The 23,694-nt window shown below is 52.0% G+C and overlaps 1 protein-coding gene across 1 annotated transcript; it reads right to left on the reverse strand.

Moving 5' to 3' along the window:
- Positions 1-7,077: 7,077 nt before the first annotated feature.
- On the reverse strand, positions 7,078-22,464 carry LOC123356289 (retinol dehydrogenase 8-like). The gene is made up of 6 exons (XM_044999422.1): positions 22,368-22,464; positions 21,029-21,190; positions 17,732-17,911; positions 13,005-13,098; positions 11,168-11,351; positions 7,078-7,580 (listed from the first exon to the last, which is right to left on the reverse strand). Exons 1-6 carry the CDS (start codon positions 22,462-22,464, stop codon positions 7,341-7,343), a joined length of 957 nt encoding a protein of 318 aa, XP_044855357.1. The 3' UTR covers positions 7,078-7,340.
- Between the last annotated feature and the right edge of the window lie 1,230 nt (positions 22,465-23,694).

Consider the following 23,694-nt stretch of genomic DNA (forward strand, 5'->3'; position numbering starts at 1 on the left):
TCTATACCCCTCCATTTCCTAATTCCCCTGACCCCTATCCAGTGTATGCACACACAGAGAGCTCCTCATGGGCTGAGTCTCAGTTGCGAGATGAATTCCCAGGCTGGTGCAGAGTCCGCCCCGCTGGCAGACAGCCTTTGTCATCTAGAAAAGGAGAAAGGGCACTTTTGGGCTTTCTCACACTGTCTCCCAGCTCCCTCCACATTCATTTCAGAGCGAGCCTCGGAGACGGCTCAGTTGCCACAGGAGCCGAATGGCGGACGCTGAGAATTGCTTCTGAGAAATGGTGCCTGGGGTTTAATCATCCAGGACCTTTCTGTGGTTTCTCTCTCTTATATCATCTTCAAAGTTCAGTCATGCTGGGCGCCCACACGGTGGCTAGCATTGCAGAAGGGCGGCTGTGGGACAGAGAGCCAGTGAATAATACTAGCAGTAGCACAGCGGCTGCTGGAGCTATAGACAGGAGCTTGCATTGGGGGAGTACGACACACCCCAGTGAATATCCCCGTCATAGACAGGCCCTGCTCTAGCCTCAGGCATTCTCCTGTGGGTAGCTTGGAAGGGGTGTGTGGCTGAGGCAGACCTGGAGCGCAGCGATTCTGCTCCCCTGTAAAGCCCCACGGGGGGTCACTAAAGCAGGGGCACAAGGCAGGGCAAATCTGGAGCTGCCCTAGTGTGCACCACAGCAGGTCTCCATGGCCATGCCCGTGCAGAGGAATCCACTTGTCGGTGGGATGGCCAGCTGTTTAGCCACGCAAAGCAGCAGGGCAGGACAGGAAGTGAAGGAGAGTCCCCCACGCAGTTGAATCTGCAGTTGGGTTTTAATTCCCTAGGCTGATGTTTGGCCAGGACCCCAGAGCTAACACAACTCCACGGAGTGAACCATCAGTCCAGTATCAGGGCTGGCTTGTTCTCCATCTTAGCTTTCCATCTGCCTCACAGCAGCCAAGCCAGAGTCAGGTCCCAGCTGCAGCAGGCAGCTCTCTCGGCATTCCCAGCCCTGCACGGCTGTGCAGAGAGCAGCAGCCCTCCATAACAACAGCAGCTGCCCAGCACCAGGCCTCTGGTCTGACATCTCAGAAGATCTGGCAACACAAGGCCACCCCAGCACCGTGCCAGGGCAGTTCTGAGGGAGAAAAGAGTTACTGTAACCCATTGGTCAGCATGCATTAAGTGTTCCCACACTGTGTCTAGCCCACAGAGGATGTGGGTCTGTTACAGCACAAGGTGTGCACGCTGGTTCTCAAGCCCCAGCACCTCATGCTTTTAGTTGTCGAGATTCCTGGTGTTGGCCAAGATGGTGGCTGTGGTGCAGCTCCATCCCTCCGGGTTCCTCCGTCACTTCTGCCTTTTCTCGGCCCTGTCCCCGGTAGCGGCCTCGCTGTCAGAGGGTGCTGAGCCCCCACATGCCCCACAGGAGCCAATGGGAGCTGCTGAGAGCTCAGCACTTTCAAAATCCAGGCCACAAGGGACAAGTTGTGCATGGTGCTGAGCATCCCTCAGAAGCGCTGGGTAGCCCCAAACGTCTGCCCAGGTCAATGGGAGCCAAGGTCCCTAACACCTCACAGGAGCAGGGAGCACATGTGTTGCTCACACGGTTTCAACTGCTGCATGGGCAGGGCCTGGATCTCCCCTCTGCAGAGTGAGCCGGCAGGTCAGATGGGGTGAGTCTGGGGAGATTAAACCCTGCCCACGCTGAAGCTAATGGGAGTTTTGCCTTTGACAATGGGGCGACTTTTGCTGGCTTCAGTGGGAGCAGCATCTGTGGCACGGAGGGCTCGGTCCCTAAAAGTCACTTGAGTAAGGGTGGCAATGACCCACCCCTGCTGTATGCATGGGAAGGCAGCAGGTAGCCGGGGCCTGAGGGATTTGCAGTAGCAGGAGGGAATTAATGCCGAATGAGGTGCTAATGGGATGCACCTATTCGCTGGGAGCTGGACTGGCTGCTGACTGGATTCATTTCGGAGTTGGCCCATGGTGGCATAAGTTCAGGCAGCAGCTGCAGTGGCAGGGGGGCCAGACCCTCCTCCACCATCAGAACAGCTGCTCAGCCCTTCCCAGCTCAATGTCACAGTGGGTGCACTTTCAAAGGAAGCCTCTGTACTTTTTCACCCGGTGCTGGTTAAAAATATCACTCCAGATTTTAATAAGGGCTGTCGCTCGAGATATTTCTGTCTGGGAGCGGGAAGTGAAACCCTCTCTCTGGTCACAGCCCATCACTTGATTCTGCCAGAATGAGCTCGAGCTGCCCTTCCCCAAGGCCGGGCAGACATACCCCTTCCCCGGGCACTCCCACTCTTCCCAGCACTTGGCACTCAAAGCCCTGAGAGCCTGTTACAGCTACAAATGACTCACCCCCTGTGCTAATGTAGAGAGGCAGCACTGCCCAGTGGACAGGCCACTAGACTGGGCCCTGGCAAGGACTGGGTTCTCTTCCTAGGACTGCCACCAACCTGCCATGTGATCTTGTGAACCACTTCACCTCTGTTTCCTCTCCAAACCTCTTGCCTAACTAAGCTCTTAAACGCAGCGACTTTCTCTTATTATGTACAGGACCTTCCACAACGAGGCCTCTAGGTGCTATTGCAAAATATAAATAACAAAACTCCCCATGTAGGGCTGTAACAACTACGTGAGCATCCACACTCAGGGAGTAGAACCCAAGAGTTCTGATGCCTACTCCCCCCGCTATGACCATAAGACTGCACTCCACTAGCTAGGGATAGAACCCAGGAGTCCTGTTCCACTTAGGCTAACCTCCAGACCCGACTCCCACTCTCTAGGCTGGGAATTGTAGGGACTAGGGCTCCTGACTTACACTCCCATAGTCTAACATTTACATTTATAGATGATGCTCTTTATGCACTTAAAAACTATTCTTTATACGTTCTTAAATCCCCCACTAGTGCCCCCGCCCAAAGGCATTTGTCCTCAGCAGGTCAATGTGGAGTCCCCAGACCAACCAACCTGGTTTGAGAACCAGAACCAAAAGTGCATTGGAAAAATGTTGAAAAACTAAACTACAGCCAAGTTTTCAAAGCACTGTCCCTTTAGAAAAGTCCGATTTTTGTTAACCAAACTTCCCAGCAAAAATGGACCCTGCTGTGAGATGAAACATGCAACCTTTCAGAAGATCAGATTCATTTCGGAGAAGTTGTGGATGGTGTTAAAAACTGGGCTTATAACGAAGGGTGAGCTTCAAGTTACTGGGACGCATGGCTACCATTCTGTAACGATCATCCTGGCTAAGGGTTTGTGAGACAGAACGGATATGGAACATCTGAAGGGCCAGGACTGCCCAGAAGGGGTGGGCAAAAAGTGGCAGCTTGCCCTGGGACCCCTGTTTGAGAGGGACCCCAAACCTGAGTGGCACTGGGACTTCATGCGCCAGGTTGTAACACCTGGAGCAGGGAGCTGGAGCCAGACCTGTGGGACTGGAGCTGTGATTGTGGGGTTGACTCGCTCTCCAAGCCCCTCGACCTTCCCTCAATGTTTTGCACCCTTGTTTCATATTTTTCCCTGGGCCTCCAAAAACCTCTGCAGCCCAGGGAATTTTTTCAGTATCAGCCTTTCGGTGTCCCTGTTCTTTACACACACACATGGGTGAAACACGGGGACACTTTACTCTGAGTAACTGGAGGATCCCACTCTGCCTTGCCACATTTGGCCTCTGATTCCTTCTCCACCCACCAGCTCCATCCCTCACGCGTGACCCCTTTGCAGTGTATAGGAACTGGGTAGCATCCCTTTAAACAGTTTATGGTGCTCACTGGGTTCACTGAGCAACAGTGTGTGACTGTATCACTGTTGCATGTTGTATGTCACAGTAAGCGACATTATATGGCTCCTTCAGACTATTAGTGTCTAAATTAAAAAGACACAAGGCCACTTAGCTTCTTTTGGCCTCATCATTCCTCCCTCCCATTGCTTTCTGCTCATTTTCCTCCTATACACGCAGACTGTGTCCAGAGTTAGCAGGTCTCACCCTGCCTAGCTGCCTCCACTCTTCCTACCCCAGTTGTTCCAGGGCCCTTGGATCCCCACTCACTCCTGTGTTTGAACAGTAAGCCATCACTTTAAGAGCGCCGGGGGAGAAAAGGGCTGAGTAAGGGTGCAGGAAGGTCCTGGTCCTGTTTGCAATTGCAGGCTAGGGCAGGGGCTCATCAACAGAGTGTGTGATCAGAGTCAGTCTGGAAAGAGCCAGGTTAAAGCAAAGTGCAATGCGTTATGCCTCGCTGCCGTAGGGAGTAGCCTGTTTTCTCTCTGTTTATGGGTCCTTGTGTGTTATTGTTCTGAATTCTAAGAATTCAAGTAGCGTTACATTACAACATTACAACATGCTTCAGCTGCTCTAAGGGTCTTCTTCACCTGCCACTTTCTCATTCCCTCTCCCATCCAACCCTTCCCAGCCTCTCTCATTCATGTCCCCACTAGCCATCCCAAGGCTCTGCAGTCCCTGGCAGCTGGGCCTCTCTGTCCCATCCATGTAGGGCACCAGACAGAATGCACTGCTGCAATTACTAGCACTGACCGCTGGATGTCACTGCAGGTGCACACACAGGTCTCTGCCAAGGGGTTTCTGTGCAATGCCAATGACCAATAGCTGGCACTGACAATGTCCTAAACATTTAACAGGGGGCTTAACATTACATGAGCCAGGAACTGAGCACTAGCAGAACGCACTAGGGGGGCTGTGGACTGCAGCAGGATCTGTGCTCCTATAAATTGAATTTAGGTAGATTTGAGCTCTTGGGTTTTAGCATGGATGGATGAACCCCTGGTGATAAAAATCCACCTGAAGCACAATCCTGGAAACTTCTCTGTATTTCAGCAAAGTTCAGGTAACTATTTCATCCAGGGAGGAAAAAATCCAGCCCTTTGGTGCTTCCTATTTTACCTTGGGTGAGAAATGCTGAAATACAGTAAGGAAAACTGTTTGAGGATATTTCTGTTTGGAATTTTAGCTCCTTGGATACATTTGAACAAGATTTAGATAAATATCTGAACCTCTAAACATTTGGAATTGGTATAATTAATATTTTATATTCCAGTAGTTCCCAAAAGCCCCATTAACATAGTATGAGACAGTCCCTGCACCCAAGAGCTTGCAATCTAAATAGACAAGACAAAGAAAGGAAAGATTTTATACCCATTTTACAGAGGGGAAAACTGAAGCATAAAGAGATTAAGTGACTTGCCCTAGATAACACAGGGAGTCAGTACTAGAGCTGGGAAGTGAACCCCTGTCTTTTGAGACCTAGTCTGCTGCCTTAGTCACAAGAACAGCCTTTCACCCTGGGAAAGAGCCTCTCAGTAGTGATTATGTCCTCCACAGAGTCAGAACAGTCAGTTCCATAGTTCCGAGCACAGTACCTCATGGTCTCTCTTCACTCTTCCATGATCTATCTATCTATCTATCTATCTATCTATCATCACCAAGATATCTGGTGTGCAAACAGAGACCCATCATCCAGGTGTATCCAGACATGTATACATGATAATTACATTTTCCACTCTAAACTTTTCCACACAAGATGTAAAAACTGAAGGTGTTTTATTCCATAGTTCATCCTCCACTTTGTGGGCTCTTCTCTTCCATTGTGGGTAGTATGCCAAACAACATGAAATTTGCAAGGGTGAAGAATGACATATATTCAGACACAGCATCCCTTGCATGGCATCTCCCTGACTGCAACGGTTCACACTTGGATGTGGCACTGAATGTCATGGACTCAGAGCTCAATTGTGCTTGCACTGTTGAGATTACCAGTGACACGGTCACCTTACCGGAAGGAAACTTTCTTTAGGGCAGAAAGGGATTGCAAGGATAACAATCTGTGGGCAAGTCTCCTGTGTTTCAAGAGATGTTATGCCTATCCCAGACCTGGCATTAAAATAAACCATTGAAGTAAAGGGAAAGACTCTCACTGACTTCAGTGGGTTTTGTTACAGGGCCATGAGTTTGCTCCACTAAGGAACATGAACCACTAATTGATGCAGCAGGTTTAAAACAAACAAAAGGAAGTATTTTTTCACACAACGCACAGTCAACCTGTGGAACTCCTTGCCAGAGGATGTTGTGAAGGCCAAGACTATAACCAGGTTCAAAAAAGAACTTGATAAGTTCATGGAGGATAGGTTCATCAGTGGCTATTAGCCAGGATGGTAGGGATGGTGTTCTTAGCCTCTGTTTGCCAGAAGCTGGGAATGGGCAACAGGGGATGGATTACTTGATGATTCCCTATTCTGTTCATTCTCTCTGGGGCAGCTGGCATTGGCCACTGTTGGAAGACAGGATACTGGGCTAGATGGACCTTTGATCTGACCCAGTCTGGCTGTTCTTATGCATATTGGAGGAGTCCTTCTGAAAGGCTTCCAAAGAGGTGACACTAAGTCTCATTAAGTTTTCCTGAAAGGCATCTCTGGAAGTTTGTGTAACTTTGATCAAGCTGGAGATGGGAGACGGAGCAAGGACTTCTGCAATCCTACAGCTACACAGGTATTGGGCATCATTCACTCAAGTTCCCCATGATTCTTTTAACAATCATGCATCTTCCACTTATGCACCTGGCCCCAAAAGCCAAGTATTATGACTGAGTGCTATGCTCTCAGTTTGGCACATCTGTTGGTGCTCATGGGGTGGATGTGGGTAAGTAGGACTCTATCTTGCATGGCAGCTCTTGGCTTTATATCACACCCCGCTGCAAGAATAAAAGCACTTCCCTCCTGCCTTTAAAGCAGCAGCTCCGCTTACTATTTGCTGCTATTAAAAATTACTTGGGGGAGTACGAGTCTGTTCCCAGGGCTGTTAGTTGGAGAAGGAAAATCTTGTGCCCTTAGATCACAGGTTCAAATCCAGACAAGGCTGGTAACAAGCAAGCAAAGGCCATCACCCAGCCCTGCCTTGCTTACTGACTCTGATTGCAAATGTACCTTCGGGAGTGGGTCCTATTAGCATAGTGGGCTCTGGTGTAAATCAGCTCTGAGAGGAGAATCAAGACCCTGGCCCCTCTTCACTCCCCTCCCTCCCTGTTTTCCTTGCAGCTGTCCCTCCCACAGAAGTTCATCCCTGTTGCATCAAAAGCCTTCTCTCCTGGCTGCCTCTAGCTGTCAGCTACCACCTCTTCCCCCCACCAATAGCCAATGCCTCTTCATTTCTCCTTCTCCCTGTTCTTTTGGGTACAGCTTGTGCAAAGGGCACCCTATAAAATGAAGCCATATTGGGTTAGTGTCTGGTTCAGTGGGCACATGTCCACTGAACCCCTTGTTCATGGAACATCTCCAGCCTTTTTCCAGCCCTACGGAGCCCACTCTTCACCCTCCACCCTGGTTCCCCTGGCCTATCTGAAGCCAAGCATCTTCACCCCCTGCCTCATCTTCCGGGCCTGCCACCGGATCACCTTGATGGCCTTCAGGCTGATGTGCATGAGCGTGTCGTACTTGAAGACCATCTTGTAGAAGGTGTCGGTCATCAGGGCTCCAGTGGGGTCGGCATGTTTCAAGGCCGTCATGGGTGTGTAGACGGCGTTGGTCTGGTGGCGGAAGGGCGGCTTGGCGGCGGTGATCACCCTCAGAGTGTGCTGCAAGGGAACCGAGACAGCCCCACATGAGCGCTGTGCTGCCCTTAGCTAAGCCGGGAGCAACGTAATACTGTACCAGGATCATGCTTTGCAGCTCCATCCCAGAGCTCCCTGTGAACATCAGCCTCACCATGCCCTGGGAGGTAGGTCAGCACCCGTAGCCCTGCAGTGGGCTGTGCTTTTAAGAGAGACGGTAGTGGTGCCCCCCTGGGACTCTGGTTGTGCCGCAGGTGGTGGGATCTCAGAGAGGACACAATAAAGGTCTCTGACTGAATCTCTTGCGTTCGTGAGTTGCCTCTATGTCCAATACCCAAACATGTCTAATATGTTACAATCCCCTTTGTGCTGCGGGGAAACTGAGGCTTGGGGAAGGGAAGTGACTCACCCCAGGTCACCAGAGGGTCAGTGTCAGAGCTGGGAACAGAACCCAGGAGTCCTAGCATTCACTCCTACACTTTAACCACTAGACAAGCAGCAGATGTTTACAGAATACCTGACTTGATGGAGCAGCGGTCTCATCTGACAGGGGGAACCCCCCCGTTTCCTATGCATCATCTCCCCACAGGGCGGGGGAGGAAGTGTTGTCTAAGGATTTGTGAATCATGGGGTAGGAGGCAGCACCATGAACCCAGTGAGCAAGAGAGTGGGCGAAGGGAGACATCCCAGGCAGGGTTCCTACCGGGGCAAAATCCTGGGTTCCACCACAAAACACAGCTCCTCAAACCCATGAATCTCATCTTGTGGAGACTAAATCCCTTCCCGCCCCCAGCTCCCTGGACCGCTGCTGTGCCTGGGGTGAGTCACACAGAACCCTTGAAATGTCAGGCTGGAAGGGGCCTCAAGAGGCCAGAACGTCCAGCCCTTGGTGCTGAGGCAGGACCAAGTAAATCTAGGCCCTCCCTGGCAGGTATTTTTCTAACTTGTTCTTAAAAACCTCCAGTGGCACAGATTCCACAACCTCCCTTGGAGGCCTATGCCAGAGCTTAACTACCCTGAGAGTTAGAAAGATTTTCCTAATATCTAACCTAAATCTGCCTTACTCCCATGGTGATGCCACAGAGGGCCGTGTGACCAAGTGCAGACCAGGGCCGGGAAGACCCACTGGACTTTGCACATTGGTAGCAGGGACTCAGAGACCCCCTTTGTGCCTTCCAAACAAACTGAGGCGGGCCCCGCTGGGATTAGTGGAGGAGGGGGACAGCCAGTCTAAACGGACTCCTGACGGCTTAGAGATGCTAAGAGGCTTTAGGGCAGGATAAAGTGGGGATTAGGGAGGATTATTTTGTGAATGTTGAGGGGGAGGGATTAATTAATTTGCGAACGAGCCGGAAGATATAAACAGAGGGAGGAAATATGAACTAACAGGACATGACGTTCTTTGTGTAAAAGGAAAGGAGGCCCGATAGTCTCCATTTAGCACTGCCACTAAGTGGGGTTGGTGAGGAGGTTCTGGGGAAGCTTGGCCTAGAGGGGAGAAGAGTGGATTTGCAGCTTTCAGTCATTGGGTTTAGAAACAGGAAGTAACTAGAGCAACTGGTGCCTGTCAGCTGTTGGGCAGCAGAATCCAGACATGTAGCCAGAGCTCATGCCAGGTGAGCGTGAGGAAGGCAGTCCCACTAATTTGCCTGCCAGTAGTGGTGCTGGAACTAGGGGTGCTGCTGCACCCCCTGGCTTGAAGTAGTAATAACAAACACCAAATCCACTTCCTGGACACTACAGTGCAAATAAGTAATGGTCACATAAACACCACCCTATACCGGAAACCTACTGACTGCTATACTTACCTACATGCCTCCAGCTTTCATCCAGACCACATCACACGATCCACTGTCTACAGCCAAGCTCTAAGATACAACTGCATTTGCACCGATCCCTCAGACAGAGACAAACTCCTACAGGATCTCTATCAAGCATTCTTAAAACTACAATACCTACCTGGTGAAGTGAAGAAACAGATTGACAGAGCCAGAAGGGTACCCAGAAGTCACCTACTACAGGACAGGCCCAACAAAGAAAGTAACAGAACGCCACTAGCCGTCACCTTCAGCCCCCAACTAAAACCTCTCCAGCGCATCATCAAGGTTAGATAGAACCTATCCTGAAGGATGATCCCTCACTCTCACAGACCTTGGGAGACAGGCCAGTCCTCACTTACAGGCAGCCCCCCAACCTGAAGCAAATACTCACCAGCAACTACACACCACACAACAAAAACACTAACCCAGGAACCTATCCCTGCAACAAACTCCATTGCCGGCAACTCCCATCTTTTCATGTACTGTGTATTTATACCTGCCTACTGTATTTTCCACTCCATGTATCTGATGAAGTGGGTTTTAAGCCCAAGAAAACTTATGCCCAAATAAATGTCTTAGTCTCTAAGGTGTCACAAGTACTCCTTGTTGTTTTTACCAAATACATGGTTTCCATCATCAGCACCCCTACTATAAAAATTGTTCCACCTGCCAGGTGAACGGTGGTCCCCGAAATCCATTCCAGGTTGGCACTGGTGCTCCAGTCCATGTGACAGTGACCTCCTCCTTATTCCAAGTGACCAAGAAAGCTGAGGGAGCCCTCCTTAGCTCACATTTGTCACCTGGCCAATGAGGCAATGGATTTCCTTGCCTGCCCAGAATAGGGTGACCAGATAGCAAGTGTGAAAAATCAGGAGTGGGGGTGAGGGTGGGGGTAATAGGAGCCCATATAAAAAAAGCCCCAAATATTGGGACTGTCCCTATAAAATTGGGACATCTGGTCACCCTAGCCCAGAATGGATTGCGGCTATGGTGGGCTGCTGCCTGGTGTCAACGTTAAGACTTAGCATCTCATCATACAGCTGGGAGAGGGGCTCGGGCTGTCTCCAGGCACCTCCTGTCTGCAGGGAGGGAATGTGGAGCTCATGGAGGAGGGAATGGCGTTGCTGGCAATTAACATACCAGCTATTAGCCCTCCTGCTGAGAGGGGACATGATAACAGTTTCACGTACACCGCTACCTTGATATAACACCGCCCGATATAACACGAATTCGGATATAACGTGGTAAAGCAGTGCTCTGGGTGGGCGGGGCGGCGCACTCTGGTGGATCAAAGTAAGTTCAATATAACACGGTTTCACCTATAACGTGGTAAGATTTTTTGGCTCCCAAGGACAGCGTTCTATCGAGGTAGAGGTGTACATAAAAGGTTGTTACAAGGAAGGAGAAGAATTGTTCTTCTTAACCTCTGAGGATAGGACAAGAAGCAATGGGCTTAAATTGCAGCAAGGGAGGTTTAGGTTGGACATTAGGAAAAACTTCCTGTCAGGGTGGTTAAGCACTGGAATAAATTGATTGGGGAGGTTGTGGAATCTCCATCATTGGGGATTTTTAAGAGCAGGTTGGACAAACACCTGTCAGGGATGGTCTAGATAATACTTAGTCCTGCCATGAGTGCAGGGGACTGGACTAGATGACCTCTCAAGGTCCCGTCCAGTCCTATGATTCTATTATTCTATGCCTGCTGCTGTGTGGACGATGCATGGGGCACATATGAATGAGGATAGAGGGCATCCCTCTCTGTGTTTGGGGGCACACCTGTGAGTCTTTTACCTCTGCTATGTCATTGGGAGTCTGCCCAAGGCTGGAGAAAATCGCCTTGGAGTTCTTCAGGTAGAGGTTAGTGAACATGTCTGCTGTCTCAGGGTCTGTCGTGGAGTAATCTGCATTCTCTGCATCCTCATAGACCTTGGTCTCAAACTCTGTCACCACGGGGCCAGGCTCTATCAGGCTGACACTGGAAACACAGGCAAGCATAAGAGCCCTGTTCAGCATGCAACGGGTCTGGAGATTTTAAGACCAGAAAAGTCGACTGTGACCCTTTAGTCTGATCTCCCAGCGTTAAGGTACAGTTCTGCCTAGGCACCTCCTACCATGTCATCCCTAGAAGCCAGACCAGCCTGTGTTAATGTCTCCTAGGTAACCACGCCCTCTGACATCATGATGCCGCATCGGCATGGTACCATGACAGTGCCCATGGATGCTGTGTTAACGAGGGGGAGCACCACATCCCTATGCGGTGACGTCCCATCTTCGTTTGCTGATGTTGCTCCTTCCCTTAGCGGCGTTGCCTCGTGACACCTCGTCTTGCACTGACCGGATGTTAGGACGTCAAAACAGGCCAGGACAATCACCACGACACAGTCTCCTGGGCAGCTTCACTGCAGAACTAGTTACGGCAAAGCTGGCCACGCTCTCGGCCTTTAGAACCCAGACTGATCCCACTATTCCTTTCTGGGGCTCGTGTCTCACCGTTTCTCTGCTCCCTCAGGGCATGTTGCAGGAGCTCTGACAGGAGCAATGATAGGGATAGAATAGCCTCACCGGCTCCCACCAGCTGAGCACAAGTTCCCTCCCATGCCGCAAGCTACCCCTCACCACTGCTTTCACTCCCAGGCCACTCTGCTGCCCTGCCTCTTCCTCGGGCCTGCCCCTGGCCTGCCTTGCCTTGGTGACTCCCAGCCTGCAAGACAGGCCAGAGGCAGATCATACTAGGACAGAGACTAGGCTAAGGCAGGGGGGCTGGGATTTGCTTCTCCTAAGAATCCAAACCCAGCATGCCCTGTAGTGGCCTCTGATGAACTCTGGAAATTAGCTAGCTCCCAAATGACACCTCCCTGGGGACTGGCCAGTGTTTTACGGGCCAAGCAGCAGTCGCCCCCGGGGAAAACTCACCCTAGCCAACCTGATCTGCGCAGACAAGGAATCTCAGCGCAAGCTCAGAACAAAGGCCTCAGTATACTCCCGTGAGAAAAGCCTACACGGAAGTTTGGACAGCAAGGTTCCCCTGCGAATGCCCAGGGGTTATTTCACACACTGAGCCGTGGGGGACTCAGAATATCTCAAGGACTTGTAGATTTAAGATAAAATAATTAATAGGCCAACATGCATTCCTGGGGCTTGGTTCTGGCTGGATGGCGGCTGCCTCGCCTAGCTTTCTGCTGGCATGAAAATGTCATTATTTCTCACCCACAGTACGGAGCAAAGGGGGGTGGCAGCTGCAGGCTGGCTGCGAGTTGTGAGCACTTGTCAAGAATGTCCCACAAGACAGGACCTTAGTCCTGTGCATGGGAGCCCTGTTGCTTGACAAATGAATGCTGAGGGTGTATTCCCCAAAAGGGATCTGTTTCCTATTTGAAGGTGGTACCGTGTTGTCGCCGGTTAGTCCCAGGGCTGTATTCCCAGGGGATATTCCAGGGTCTGTTTCCTGTTTAAAGGTATTAATGATTATGAAGGCTAATCCCAGCTGTCTGTTCCCGTAGAGCCCACGCCAGCTGCACCCCAGCCCACACCTGTGTGGTATTTTAAGCTAAGACCCTCAGAACAGAGACTGAACCAGCACAGTTAATTCGGAGCCCCGGCTGTGTCTGGGCTGATTCCTGTAACTCACAAGATGTTGAACTTCAGCGCCTGTATGACGAGGCTTTCGCAGAATCCTTCCACGGCAAACTTGGAGGCTGTGTAGATGTCATTGAACATAATGCCTGGAAGAAAGAGAGCTATGAGAGGCGTGAGAACAGAGCTGAACCACAGCGAGTGTGTGTCAGTTACGTGAGCCCACAGAGGAGTCTCTTGCGAGTTGGATCTGACGTGGTGAGTAGCTGGTTGTGGGCAGGGGTTGAAGGGATACGGCGTACGCCAGGTTATCTAGGGGTAGCTATTGATAGGAAGCTGTCTGGGATGACCCATTGGCCAGTCATGCAAAGCTGGGTAGTGGCTTTGAATTGCAGACTGCCAGGGATCGGACTGAATGCCTGGCACAGAGCAGGCTTGTTGATTTGTGAGTTAGACCCAGGTGGCAGAACCCACTGGGGTGCGGCATGGATACAGCTCTCTCAGCTCCTCAGGAGCGGCTTGAGAACTGCAAATTACCAGCCTGCAATGCCCTGATTAGCCTGCTCTAACGAGCACCAACGTTTTCATTGCCTTGCAACTCTGGTCCATGGAGCCGAGTGCTGGGGCTCATGTGATCTGGTGGTTGGAGCACAGGACTGGGACTAGGGAAACCTGGGTTCTGCTCCTGAATTACAATGCAGCCCTGGGAATGAGACGCTCAGCAGCTCTGTGCCCCAGCTTTCCAGCCTGTGAAAGAGGGATAAATCTGACCTGACGCTGAGAAAGCCTCGGATTAAATATTGTGACAGTTCCCTGGCCTGTCTATCGATCTGTCTCCGTTCTAATGCTGAGCCTCCACATCGGTCACTATGCTGCTCAGCGTGGCCAGTCAGAACGTCACAGCAATGGGGCCAGAACTGATGCCATCCTGCTCCAAAAACATCTGAGCTAACAGGCACTCTCCATTACCTCCTAGCAGTATGGGGCCTATGGCACACAGCAAACAGATCTGAATCCCTCCATCTGGGAGTAGTGGTGACACCTGCACACCAGCGATTTCATTACAACATTACCAATCAAGATGTCAGGATCAGTGGTGCAAGAGGTAGCTGGGGAGTGGGGTGGGTTGGGGGGGGACAGAACCCCCTCCCCAAGGTTTTTGCACTTGCTCAAAGTTCCATAGGACATGGAACCGAGGGACGGCTACAACCTGACCACTTTTAAGCAGTGGCCCCACACTAAATCAGTCTGGCTGCTGCTGGAGCAGTCCGGATCGTCGCTCTGGCTGCGTGGTCACACCACCGCTGTTCCGTACAGACAGAGTGAGGGATGGGTCAAATGGTGCCGTCACCTGGCACATAGGGAGCCTGTCCCTGTGCCGCGGGGTGCAGAGAAGTCTGCTGAGAATGCGACTGCTGGCAGCACCGGCTCATGCACTGGGTGGGTCAGAGAGAGGGGCCACTCCCTGACTGCGAGAGACCCATGTCCCTGAGGGGGGAGGTAGGAGGGGATGAGCGGGGACTGGAACAGGGCCCCAGCCGGTTGACCAGAATTCTGCCCCCTCCCCCCCCAAGAAATGTCTGAATTGGCACTGTTGGTCAGGAGTCTTGTGCGTGTAGCTTTTGGTGTAGCCAGCAGAAGCCCTTATTGGACTTTATTCAGTGTGTAAAGTCCCTAGAAGAGAGAGGTCACAGGCAGGATAACACATGTGGACTCTGCATAATTCTCCTCTGTAATTAGATTTGCATCAGGCCGATAAGGAAGTGCTTCCTGACACTTGTACTTCGTACGGGATGGTTATTTTTATCCCCCAGACTTTACTGTAAACCCACAAAGTGCCTCACCACAGCTGAAAAAAAAAATAAAACACCAACAACCAAAACAAGCCAACCCCGCAATCAGCTAGCTCAGCGGAGCACGTAACACATGGAAAGCTGCAAATTAAAGCAGAAATGGACTTGCTGTGGCTGTGAGCTGTGAAACTCTCCGGGGGTCTCTAACGGGGGATACTGGAGTCAGTGGATACTGTCTCCGGTCACATGACAGCAGTACTGAGCGGGGTTACCCTGCTCGAGGCCGAGATGCTGCCTGCATCCCCCTATATAAACTGCTGTGCCCCATGACTATGCTCTGGTCTTATTCCAGACCTGTCCATCACTGGGGGATTTTGCACCCTTTGCCTGCAGCATCTGTCGCTGATCATTGGTGGGGACGTGCTACTGGGCTAGATGGACCTAGAGTCTGATATAGGAGAGCAACGCCTATAGCCTTGAAATCGCCCAGGTAGCTACGTTTTCATGGTTATTAATGTATTGGTGTTCCAGGGATGTGTAGACACCGTGACTGAGATCAAGGCTCCATCGTGCACATACACCTAGTAAGAGATAGTCCCTGCTCCAAAAAGCTTGCAGAACGAAAGACAGACAAAAGATAGGAGAGGAAACTGAGGCACAGAGTTAAGATGTGACTGGCCCAAGGTCACCCAGCAGCTCAGTCGCAGGCCTAGGAACAGAATCCAGGAGGAGCCCTGATTCCTAACCCTGTACCTTATCCGCCAAGTCAGTGGCGGCTGCTGTAGATCAGGAACCAGGTCCAGCCCACCTGTGCCTCATGAACAGCCTCCTGACGGGCCCTGAGTGAGGCAGCTGGTCTGTTTAAAGAGCCAGAGAGGGAGATGCGACAGGAAGGAAGCTGCAGCAGAGCAGCAGTGAGCAGGTGGCTCCTTTCTGAGACTTGGGGGAGGAGTTTGGGCCTTGAAGCCAAAGGCAGAGGAAGCTGTAGAGAGGTTTCAGAGACTGACAAAGGCTCCTGCAGCAGGGACCCCGAAACGCCAGGGGAGTTTTGAGACAGTACCTCAGGGAGTAAGGGCTGCATCCAACTTATAAGTCTGGTAGGGGAGAGCTGTTTTGTGTGTGTTTATTTTGAGCTTTTTGCCAATAAAAGCAGACCCTGAGGAGAGAGATTATGGAACAGTGAGATGCCTTTTGGGAGTCATGGAGGACTCCAGGAGGGGAAACTGAGGCAGAGTGCAACAGAGACCCCCCAGGTCTTGAGGGGGCACTGAGGAGGCGGCTGTCCCTGTTACTATCATGTAAACAAAATCCACTTTCTCTACAAGCCAAATTTAAAGCAGCCAGGTCCCCAGCTGGTGCAAATCGGCGTCGTTGTCAGTGCCCCTGTACACCAGCTGAGGCTCTGGCCCGAGATGTGTAGGGGCCTGACTTTTGGCCTGCTCTCGGGGCTTGGCAGTAGTTGCCTTCTTGTGACCTCTGCTCTGGGCAAAGGGGCTATGTTAGCCTGCCGGCCTCAGCGCTAGGTGACAGAGAGTGTGAGGGCTGCAGCCCACGGTAAAACCTTTTCCCCTTGGCCTGCCCCCTCGGAGCAGAGAGAGTTAGTCAAATCCTCACAAACCACAGGCTGAGGGGAGGCTGCGCCTCTCATCCCTTTGATGTCACTGAGCTGAGCCCTGGCTCCTGCTGGTGTTGCTGGGTGACGTGCCAGGAGTTCCGACTGTAGCAGCAAATACCATGTGTGACGTCCCTGCGTGGGACCCGGCCGTCAGGTGCTCTCGCTCCAGAGGCGTGAGTGGGCCCCACCTCCCCGCCAAAGAGCTTGCTGTCTGTTTGGCACCAGGTTCCAAACACCTTCCATCTTCTGGTGGGGGGACAAGTGGGAGATGATCCCAACCTACAGACTGACCTTTCCATTTCATGTGGCCTCTCTCAATGGGCCTTTCCCTCCCCAGAATTCCTCCTTCCACTCTTCCTTGTGTATGCGGAGCCGGTCACTAACAAAGGGCTTGGATCCCTGATCCATCCAGCTTCCCATATCAGGTCTACCCATTCCCCACCCTGAAAATGACTGATTCTATGGATGTATTTATGTTGATTTAAATAATAACCAGAAAGATGCCTGTCCAAGAGGCTAGGCCACCCGTCCTGTGTTAACGCTACACTGAAATCTCAGCAGTATTAAATGATCAACTCAACAGGAACTGAGCCTGTCACCTACAGAAACTGCTTTTCACCCTATCGTCATCAAGCCCTCAGCCTTTTCAGAAAAATCCCTTTATGTGGTTCTACCACCTAATGTGGTGGATTAATTTAACGGTAGTTTGGGGGCAGAAGAGACTCTTAAAAGTGAGTAATTTAAATGGTAAATTCCTTGGGGCAGGGACTGACTTTCTGCTCTGTATTTGTACAGCACCTAGCACAGTCTATGAGATTTTTCACCTAATCACCTGACTCCAGGAGTTGGGGCTTTGAGAAAAAACATGAAATAGCACAAGTCTAACTCATAAGTGGCACGTAGGCTAATGAGTCTTGAACTGTGGTGAGACAGGAGGCATGAGTGCAGGGAGACTGGATCTCTGCTCCAGAAACTTTAACAACACTAACACTTTACAACTGTAATGTATCAAATAGAAGATTAAAACACCACAGTACAGCTGGAAAAATCAGGTCCTTTTTAGTGATAGACAGACACATACTTATCCAGAGCCAGAAACTGGCATCTTTATGTGATGGCTGCCATCTTGGATGACACACTAGGAATTGAACCAAGAAACTCTACTACTAAAATCATAAAGTTGCTACCATTGGAGCTGAAGACATAGGTGTAGTTTGTATTTGGGCAGGGGGGGCAGCTGCAGTCAGGCCAATGGGGCCACATGTGGGGGTGCAAATTCTACACCTGCCCGAGGTTTGCAGCTGAGGGAGGCAACACCAGCTCACAGCCAACTTTGCATAGATGTAGAGGGATGTTCTCCTGGCCCTCACCTACCTTGCAGGCCCATGACACTGCTGATAACCACAATGTGCCCACTCCGTCTCCTCTTCATATCAGGCAGCACCTCTTTGATCATCCTCACCACACCAAAGAAGTTGGTCTCCATCACACCCTTCATCTCCTCGATGGTCTGGCATTCGATGGGGCCAATCATCCCCACCCCGGCGTTGTTAACTGCAAGATATGGACAAGCAGTGTAGCATCGCCAAGGGGCCCTCTTGCATCGAGTTAGCTTGGTTTGCACGGGCTTGTCCGTTAGATGCCCATGTGTAGTCTCAGGCCATGTCTGCACACAGGCTTTCACTGGTGCAAACCCCTGTCTGGCTGCTCTGATCTCACTTTCAGTGGGTTATTTTGGTTTAGCTTAGAATTTCATTGCCCGGCACCTGCTTTCAGGTGTGTTGGTGCAGCTTTGCCAACACAAGTGCACAATATCACAAATAAAGCCCCACAAAATCATGAGGGTTTTTAAAAATAAAAATCAATTCTGAGTTCTTCCTCTTGGCCTTCAGGGTTTTTGAGCCTTTTGGGTTCATGCTGTGCTCAGTGGCCATGAGGGATGGGACCTTACTTTGAAAGCCGAGACGCTCATCTAATCCTGTGACTCCAGGAGCTGGGGCTTTAAGAAAACACGTGGTAAGACTCCTGATTGCGAGAGTTGGACACACTGTTGGTGTGAGTCTCTGGTTACAGGCCTGCATAACAACTGACAAACCCCTTGGGGCAGGGGTGCAACAAGGAAGGGGAGTCAGGCCCCCGCTCCCATGGCCACCGACCAGACGATGGAGGGCCGTACTGGCCAAATTTCAGAGAGTGGCTTTGTGACCCAGCGAGCCAGGATGCCACTCACTCAAATTTGACCTAGCTGGCCCTCCCTTAAGGCCAGGCAGGTAACCTGGGCCCCTTCCTTAGTTAGCAACATTCTGGTTGCATCCCTAGAGATCTTTCTGTTTGTGAGTCTGGATGGGCCACAGGCTTTTAACATGGCTCAATCCTGCTTTCCCAGTGCTGAATAATTGCAGACTGGCTTCCCCATGGGTCTAGCAAGCAGCACAGTCTGGAGTGTGCAACCAGGCCTGCTCCTCGGGCTGGAGAAGCCCTGTGTGAACTAAGGTGGATGGGGCCCAGTCCGGCTCCCAGCCTAGCTCTGACTGGGCCAGCGGCGTTGCAGTTAATGGGCCGGGTGGGTGTGACTGAGATGAGCTGCCACCGCTTCCACATTAGACCTTGGCTCCTGCCGGGTCTCCACTCCCTCGCCCTGCTGAGGGCGTGAGCCACAGCCCTGGCCGGGCAGCACCAGAGATGTCCAAGAGGCTCTGTTTGGGAAGCCTCAGGCGGTAGCTGGGCAGCGGGGTTCTCAGGAAGCAGGAGAGCCAATCTCCTGCTCCAGGAGGGCCAGCTCCACATTGTCCCGTAATCCCAGGAGAGGGGGCCCAGGCACGTGGGTCGCTGACCTACATAACTGTCACAGATCAGCCTCGGTGTGATCTGTGCAAGCAGGGAGCAGCAAATGGGTCAAGGGCCCCTGTGATTCAAGACGTGACTCAGTGCCAGCCAAACTGCCGGCAGCCTCTGACCCAGTTCGAGGGCTGAGAGTGCTGCTAGCATCTTCCCCCCAGCGCAGCGGAAGTGGGGAGGGCATAGGGAAAGAAGAGAGGTGCATAGGGGATGGCAGACATCTATAGGGGAGAAAAGGACATGCAGAGAAGTCCAGGGGGCCAGAAGAGGACACACATATATATATCGGGGATGGCATATAAGGGTGAGAGGGAGAATGAATATGCAGAGGGGAAGATCATAAATCATAGACATGTAGGGCTGGAAGGGCAGCCATCAAGTCATCAATTTGTCCACTAATTTCCTGAAGCGTGGGATTGGCCACAGGGATTGGCCACAGTACTGATGCTGAGGCCTCACCGGTGCTGAGCAGAGTGGGACAATTATCTACCCTGTCTCACATGTAACACTCCTGTTAAGGGGATCATATTAGCCCTTTTCACAGCTGCGTCACACTGTTGACTCATGTTCCATTTGTGATCCACTAGAACCCCAGATGCCTTTCAGCAGAGCTTCCTCCTAGCCAGTTATTCCCCATTTTGTAGCTGTGCATTGGATTTTACCTTCCTCAGTGTAGTACTTTGCACTTATTTTAATTGAATTTCATCTTATTGATTTCAGACCAGTTCTCCAATTTATCAAAGTCCCTTTGAATTCTAATCCTGCCCACCAAAGTGCTAGCAAGCCCTTCCAGCTTGGTGTTGTCTGCAAATTTTATAAGCCTACTCCCCACTCCATTATCCAAGTCACTAATGAAAATATTGAATATAGTGTCAAACCCAGGACTGACCATGCGAGACCCATTAGATATACCCTCCCCGTTTCACAGCAAACCACTGATAACTACTCTTTGAGTATGATCTTTTAACCAGTTATGCACCCACCGTATAGTAATTTCATCTCCATCACATTTCCCTAGTTTGTGTATGAGAATGTCATGTGGGACTGTGTCAAAAGCCTAACTAAAATCAAGATATTTCATATCTACCGCTTCTTCCCTATCCACTAGGTCAGTAGCCCTGTCAAAGAAGGAAATTGGGTTGGTTTGGCATGATTTGTTTTCGACAAATCCATGCCGGCTATTGCGTATAAACCTATTAACCTCTAGCCAGGGGTTCTCAAACTGGGGGTGGGTCCCCTCAGGGGGTCACGAGGTTTTACATGGGGGGTCGTGAGCTGTCAGCCTCCACCCCAAACCCTGCTTTGCCTCCAGCATTTATAATGGTGTTAAATATATAAACAAGTGTTTTTAATTTATAAGTGGGGGGGTCACACTTATAAGGTTTGCTATGTGAAAGGAGTCGCCAGTACAATAGTTTGAGAAGCACTGCTCTAAGCAGGGGTTATCAACCTTTTTTCATTTGCGGATCTCTAAAAAATTTCAGATGGAGGCGTGGATCCTTTTGGAAATGTTAGACACAGTCTGCGCACCCCCAGGGGTCCGTGGACCACAGGTTGCAAACCACTAGGTGCTTCCAAACTGATCGTTAAATAATTTGTTCCAGTCTCTTTCCAGGTATCAAAGTTAGGCTGACTGGTCCGTAATTCCCTAGGTCCTCTTTGTCCCCCTTGTTAGGTAGATCTGTGTAGGAGAGGTCAGGACTCGTAGGGGCATTGGGGAGCACAGATATATTTGGGAAGAGCAGTGATAGGGGAGAGAAATGGGTGGTGGGGGGGGGCACCACGCAGGGGAGAGCAGCAGGGCCTTGGGCAGAGGCAAGGAGGGGACCTCACTCAGTATGTCGACGTGCCGGTTGGGGATGCCGTTGATGCAGCTGATGATGGATCGCTCGTCGCACACGTCCAACTGTCTGATCTCCAGGGTCTTGTTGAGGGTGATGCCGGCGGCCGCTTCCAAGCACCCTCTCTTGCCCAGGTTCCTCATGGTGGCAATGACTGTAACACAGAGCAGCCTGGCTGCAGGCACTGGGGCTTGCTGAAGCTGGACCGACCCCAGTGATGCTGCAGGGCGGGGAGGGCGAGTGTAGAGGGGGCCGCGATACATGACGAGCTTCTCCTGCTGTTCTCACTGCAGCAGGGGTTAGTCCTGGGGAGCAGCCCGCGAAGGCAAATCCCAGGGCCATGCACCCAGAGGCTGCAGGGGGTTCAGAGGAGGTGTGGTACCCTCGGCTCAATGTGGGGCCTCATGGGCCATCAGAGCCATGCTGCTTCTAGTAGGTGTTCTGGCATCACGGGCCCAGATGGAGGGCGGGGGCTCCAGACTTGGCATGTGTCTCGTTGCCCCAAGCACGTTCTTGCCCAAAACTGCTGCGGGCCATGCAGCCATTCCCCCCTGAAAAGGCCTTCGGGCCTGTATCGACCTGGGGAGATGGACCAGCTAGTCGGGGTTAGATTCCCCCACCATGTCCTAAAGGAAGATGGCAATCACGCTAACTCAGATGCAGGCCAGTGGGTCAGATTCTCCCCCTCCCCTTACTGGGATCCCGGCTACTGGATCCCAGGTTCCCCCACGATCCCTCACTGGGATCCTGGCCACTGGATCACATTTAAGGTGCCCAAAACTATCCTGGGAGGGGAGCAGGTAGGAGGAAGGCAGCTACTCCCACTCCCTTGTGTTGTCCCACTTGCGTTCCAAGCTGGAGCCCCTGCCCCAGAGCAGAGGGGCAGGGGGAGGACCCATCGCCCGCTCTATTTCTTTCCCTTTGGAGCAAACTATTTATTTTACCGCATCATGTTTAAAGACTTCTCCTGTGCCCTGCCACTCCTGCAAAATGTTCCTAGTTCCTCACCCCTTCCCGGCTGTGTCCAATAGGCCGGGTACCATATGCACCCACAGCCCGGCTGCACGCCGGCACAGAAAGGCCCCAGGACAGGCGAGGGAGCTAGTCAGCTCTTCTTTCCCCATCCTGCAGCAGTGCTCAAGGCTTGGTGGCATGGGGCAGGGAGATGGACTCTGCCGTTCTGGGTGTGGGGGTGGGAAGGCGCAGCCCCTCCCAGCTGCAGGGGAGTCGTGGTTCTCCCATCATCCCAGCTGTACCAGCTCCGTCCGGGCACGACCTGGGCATTTGTGCCCGTGTGCCTGACACCCTGGACACATGTGGGAAGTGCTCACCTTTGAACCGCTTCTGTTTGTCCCGGGCCATTTTCACAGCCAAGGCCAAGCCGATGCCAGAGGAGCAGCCCGTTATCAGCACCGTCTTGGGAGCCATGCCGTTCCCAGGAAAAGCAGGGCACTGGGGAGGTCTGGTCTGGATGAGCCAGGCAGGCGCAGCAGGGGTGCCTCAAAATCCTCCTGCCGAAGGAGAACTCAAAGTGTTGCTCTCAGGCTGGAAGTTCTCAAGGGGTCTTGGCAGCTCCCAGATCTGTCTTCACATCCTGCTCCGACCTTCCTTCCACCCCTAATAAAGGATGGCCTGGCTCCTAACTGGCCAGCGCCCAAGACCTTAATCTTCTGGTCCTTGTTAATCTCAGGATGGATTTGCATGATGATTCCTGGCTAATCTCGTCTGGCTACCGCCACACGTGATGCACAAAAAGCGCCACGGGAACTCAGGCGGCACGCAAAAACCTCTTACCCAGCATGCCTTGCATTCGGGCCCTTGTCCAAGGGAGCACTGTGCAGGGAGGTCACGGTCTGGGTCAGAGGCAGGGCAGTTAGTTAGCACAATGGCAGCACTGTGTGAGGCGGGAGCAGGGTGCTTTGGTGGGATGGGAGGATGGATTTCTGCTCTTCCGGATAAAATAGCTGGAAGGTTCTGGGCTGAGCCGTGCCAAGCTGGTGCAAAGAGCCCTCTTCAGGCCATTGCAAGCCCCCTTGGTTTTGCATTGCCATGAACCAGCCTGAAACGCTGCAGGGGGCTGATTCCTGATTTGGAACCCTGGGCCTCTCAGGGCGGCAGATTGGGCTGCAGACCAGGGCTGTGTTGGCCCCATGGGAACAGCCGCCCTTCTGCTGGCCGGCAACTGCAGGGAGTCGGTTAGTGAGCATGGCAACGAATAGGCGCAGCGAGAGCTGAACATACCTGGGCCCCTCTCAGACATTAATAGATTCAGCCTCGCAACCCCTGCTCTGCGAGGTAGGAAAAGCATCATCCCCATGGGACAGATTGGGGGATGGAGGCCCAGAGAGATGAGGTGATTTGCCCAGGGTCACAAGTAGTCTGGGGCAGAGCTGGGAATTTAACCTGGGTCTCAAGTTCCAGCCCTTATCTGGGGCTGACTTTGCCCAAGGTCATCCCGAGAGCCAAGCATAGAACCCAGGAGTCCTGGCTCCTGATTGCACCTCCAGGCCCCTTTCCCTTCAGCTTATCCCTTCCCTGGCTGTGGCCTACGTGGAATTTCCCACGGAGTTTGACGCTGCATGCAGATCAGAAGTCAGCGCCAATGCGGGAAGGCGGCTGGATCCCAAACTCCCCCGACCCATCTCCCCACCATATCGC

This window comes from Mauremys mutica, chromosome 25 (assembly GCF_020497125.1).
Source record: "Mauremys mutica isolate MM-2020 ecotype Southern chromosome 25, ASM2049712v1, whole genome shotgun sequence".
Taxonomy (NCBI): domain Eukaryota; kingdom Metazoa; phylum Chordata; order Testudines; family Geoemydidae; genus Mauremys; species Mauremys mutica.

Bases quoted from the DNA above. Each gene is read 5' to 3' on its own strand.
- LOC123356289 (XM_044999422.1), bottom strand. From the start codon at position 22,464: ATGGCTCCCAAGACGGTGCTGATAACGGGCTGCTCCTCTGGCATCGGC. The intron at 11,352-13,004 runs GTGAGTTACAGG...CTGTGTTTCCAG, and splicing joins GCGCTGAAGTTCAACATCTT to TGTCAGCCTGATAGAGCCTG. The intron at 7,581-11,167 runs GTAAAAGACTCA...GTTCCCTTGCAG, and splicing joins CTCCCAATGACATAGCAGAG to CACACTCTGAGGGTGATCAC.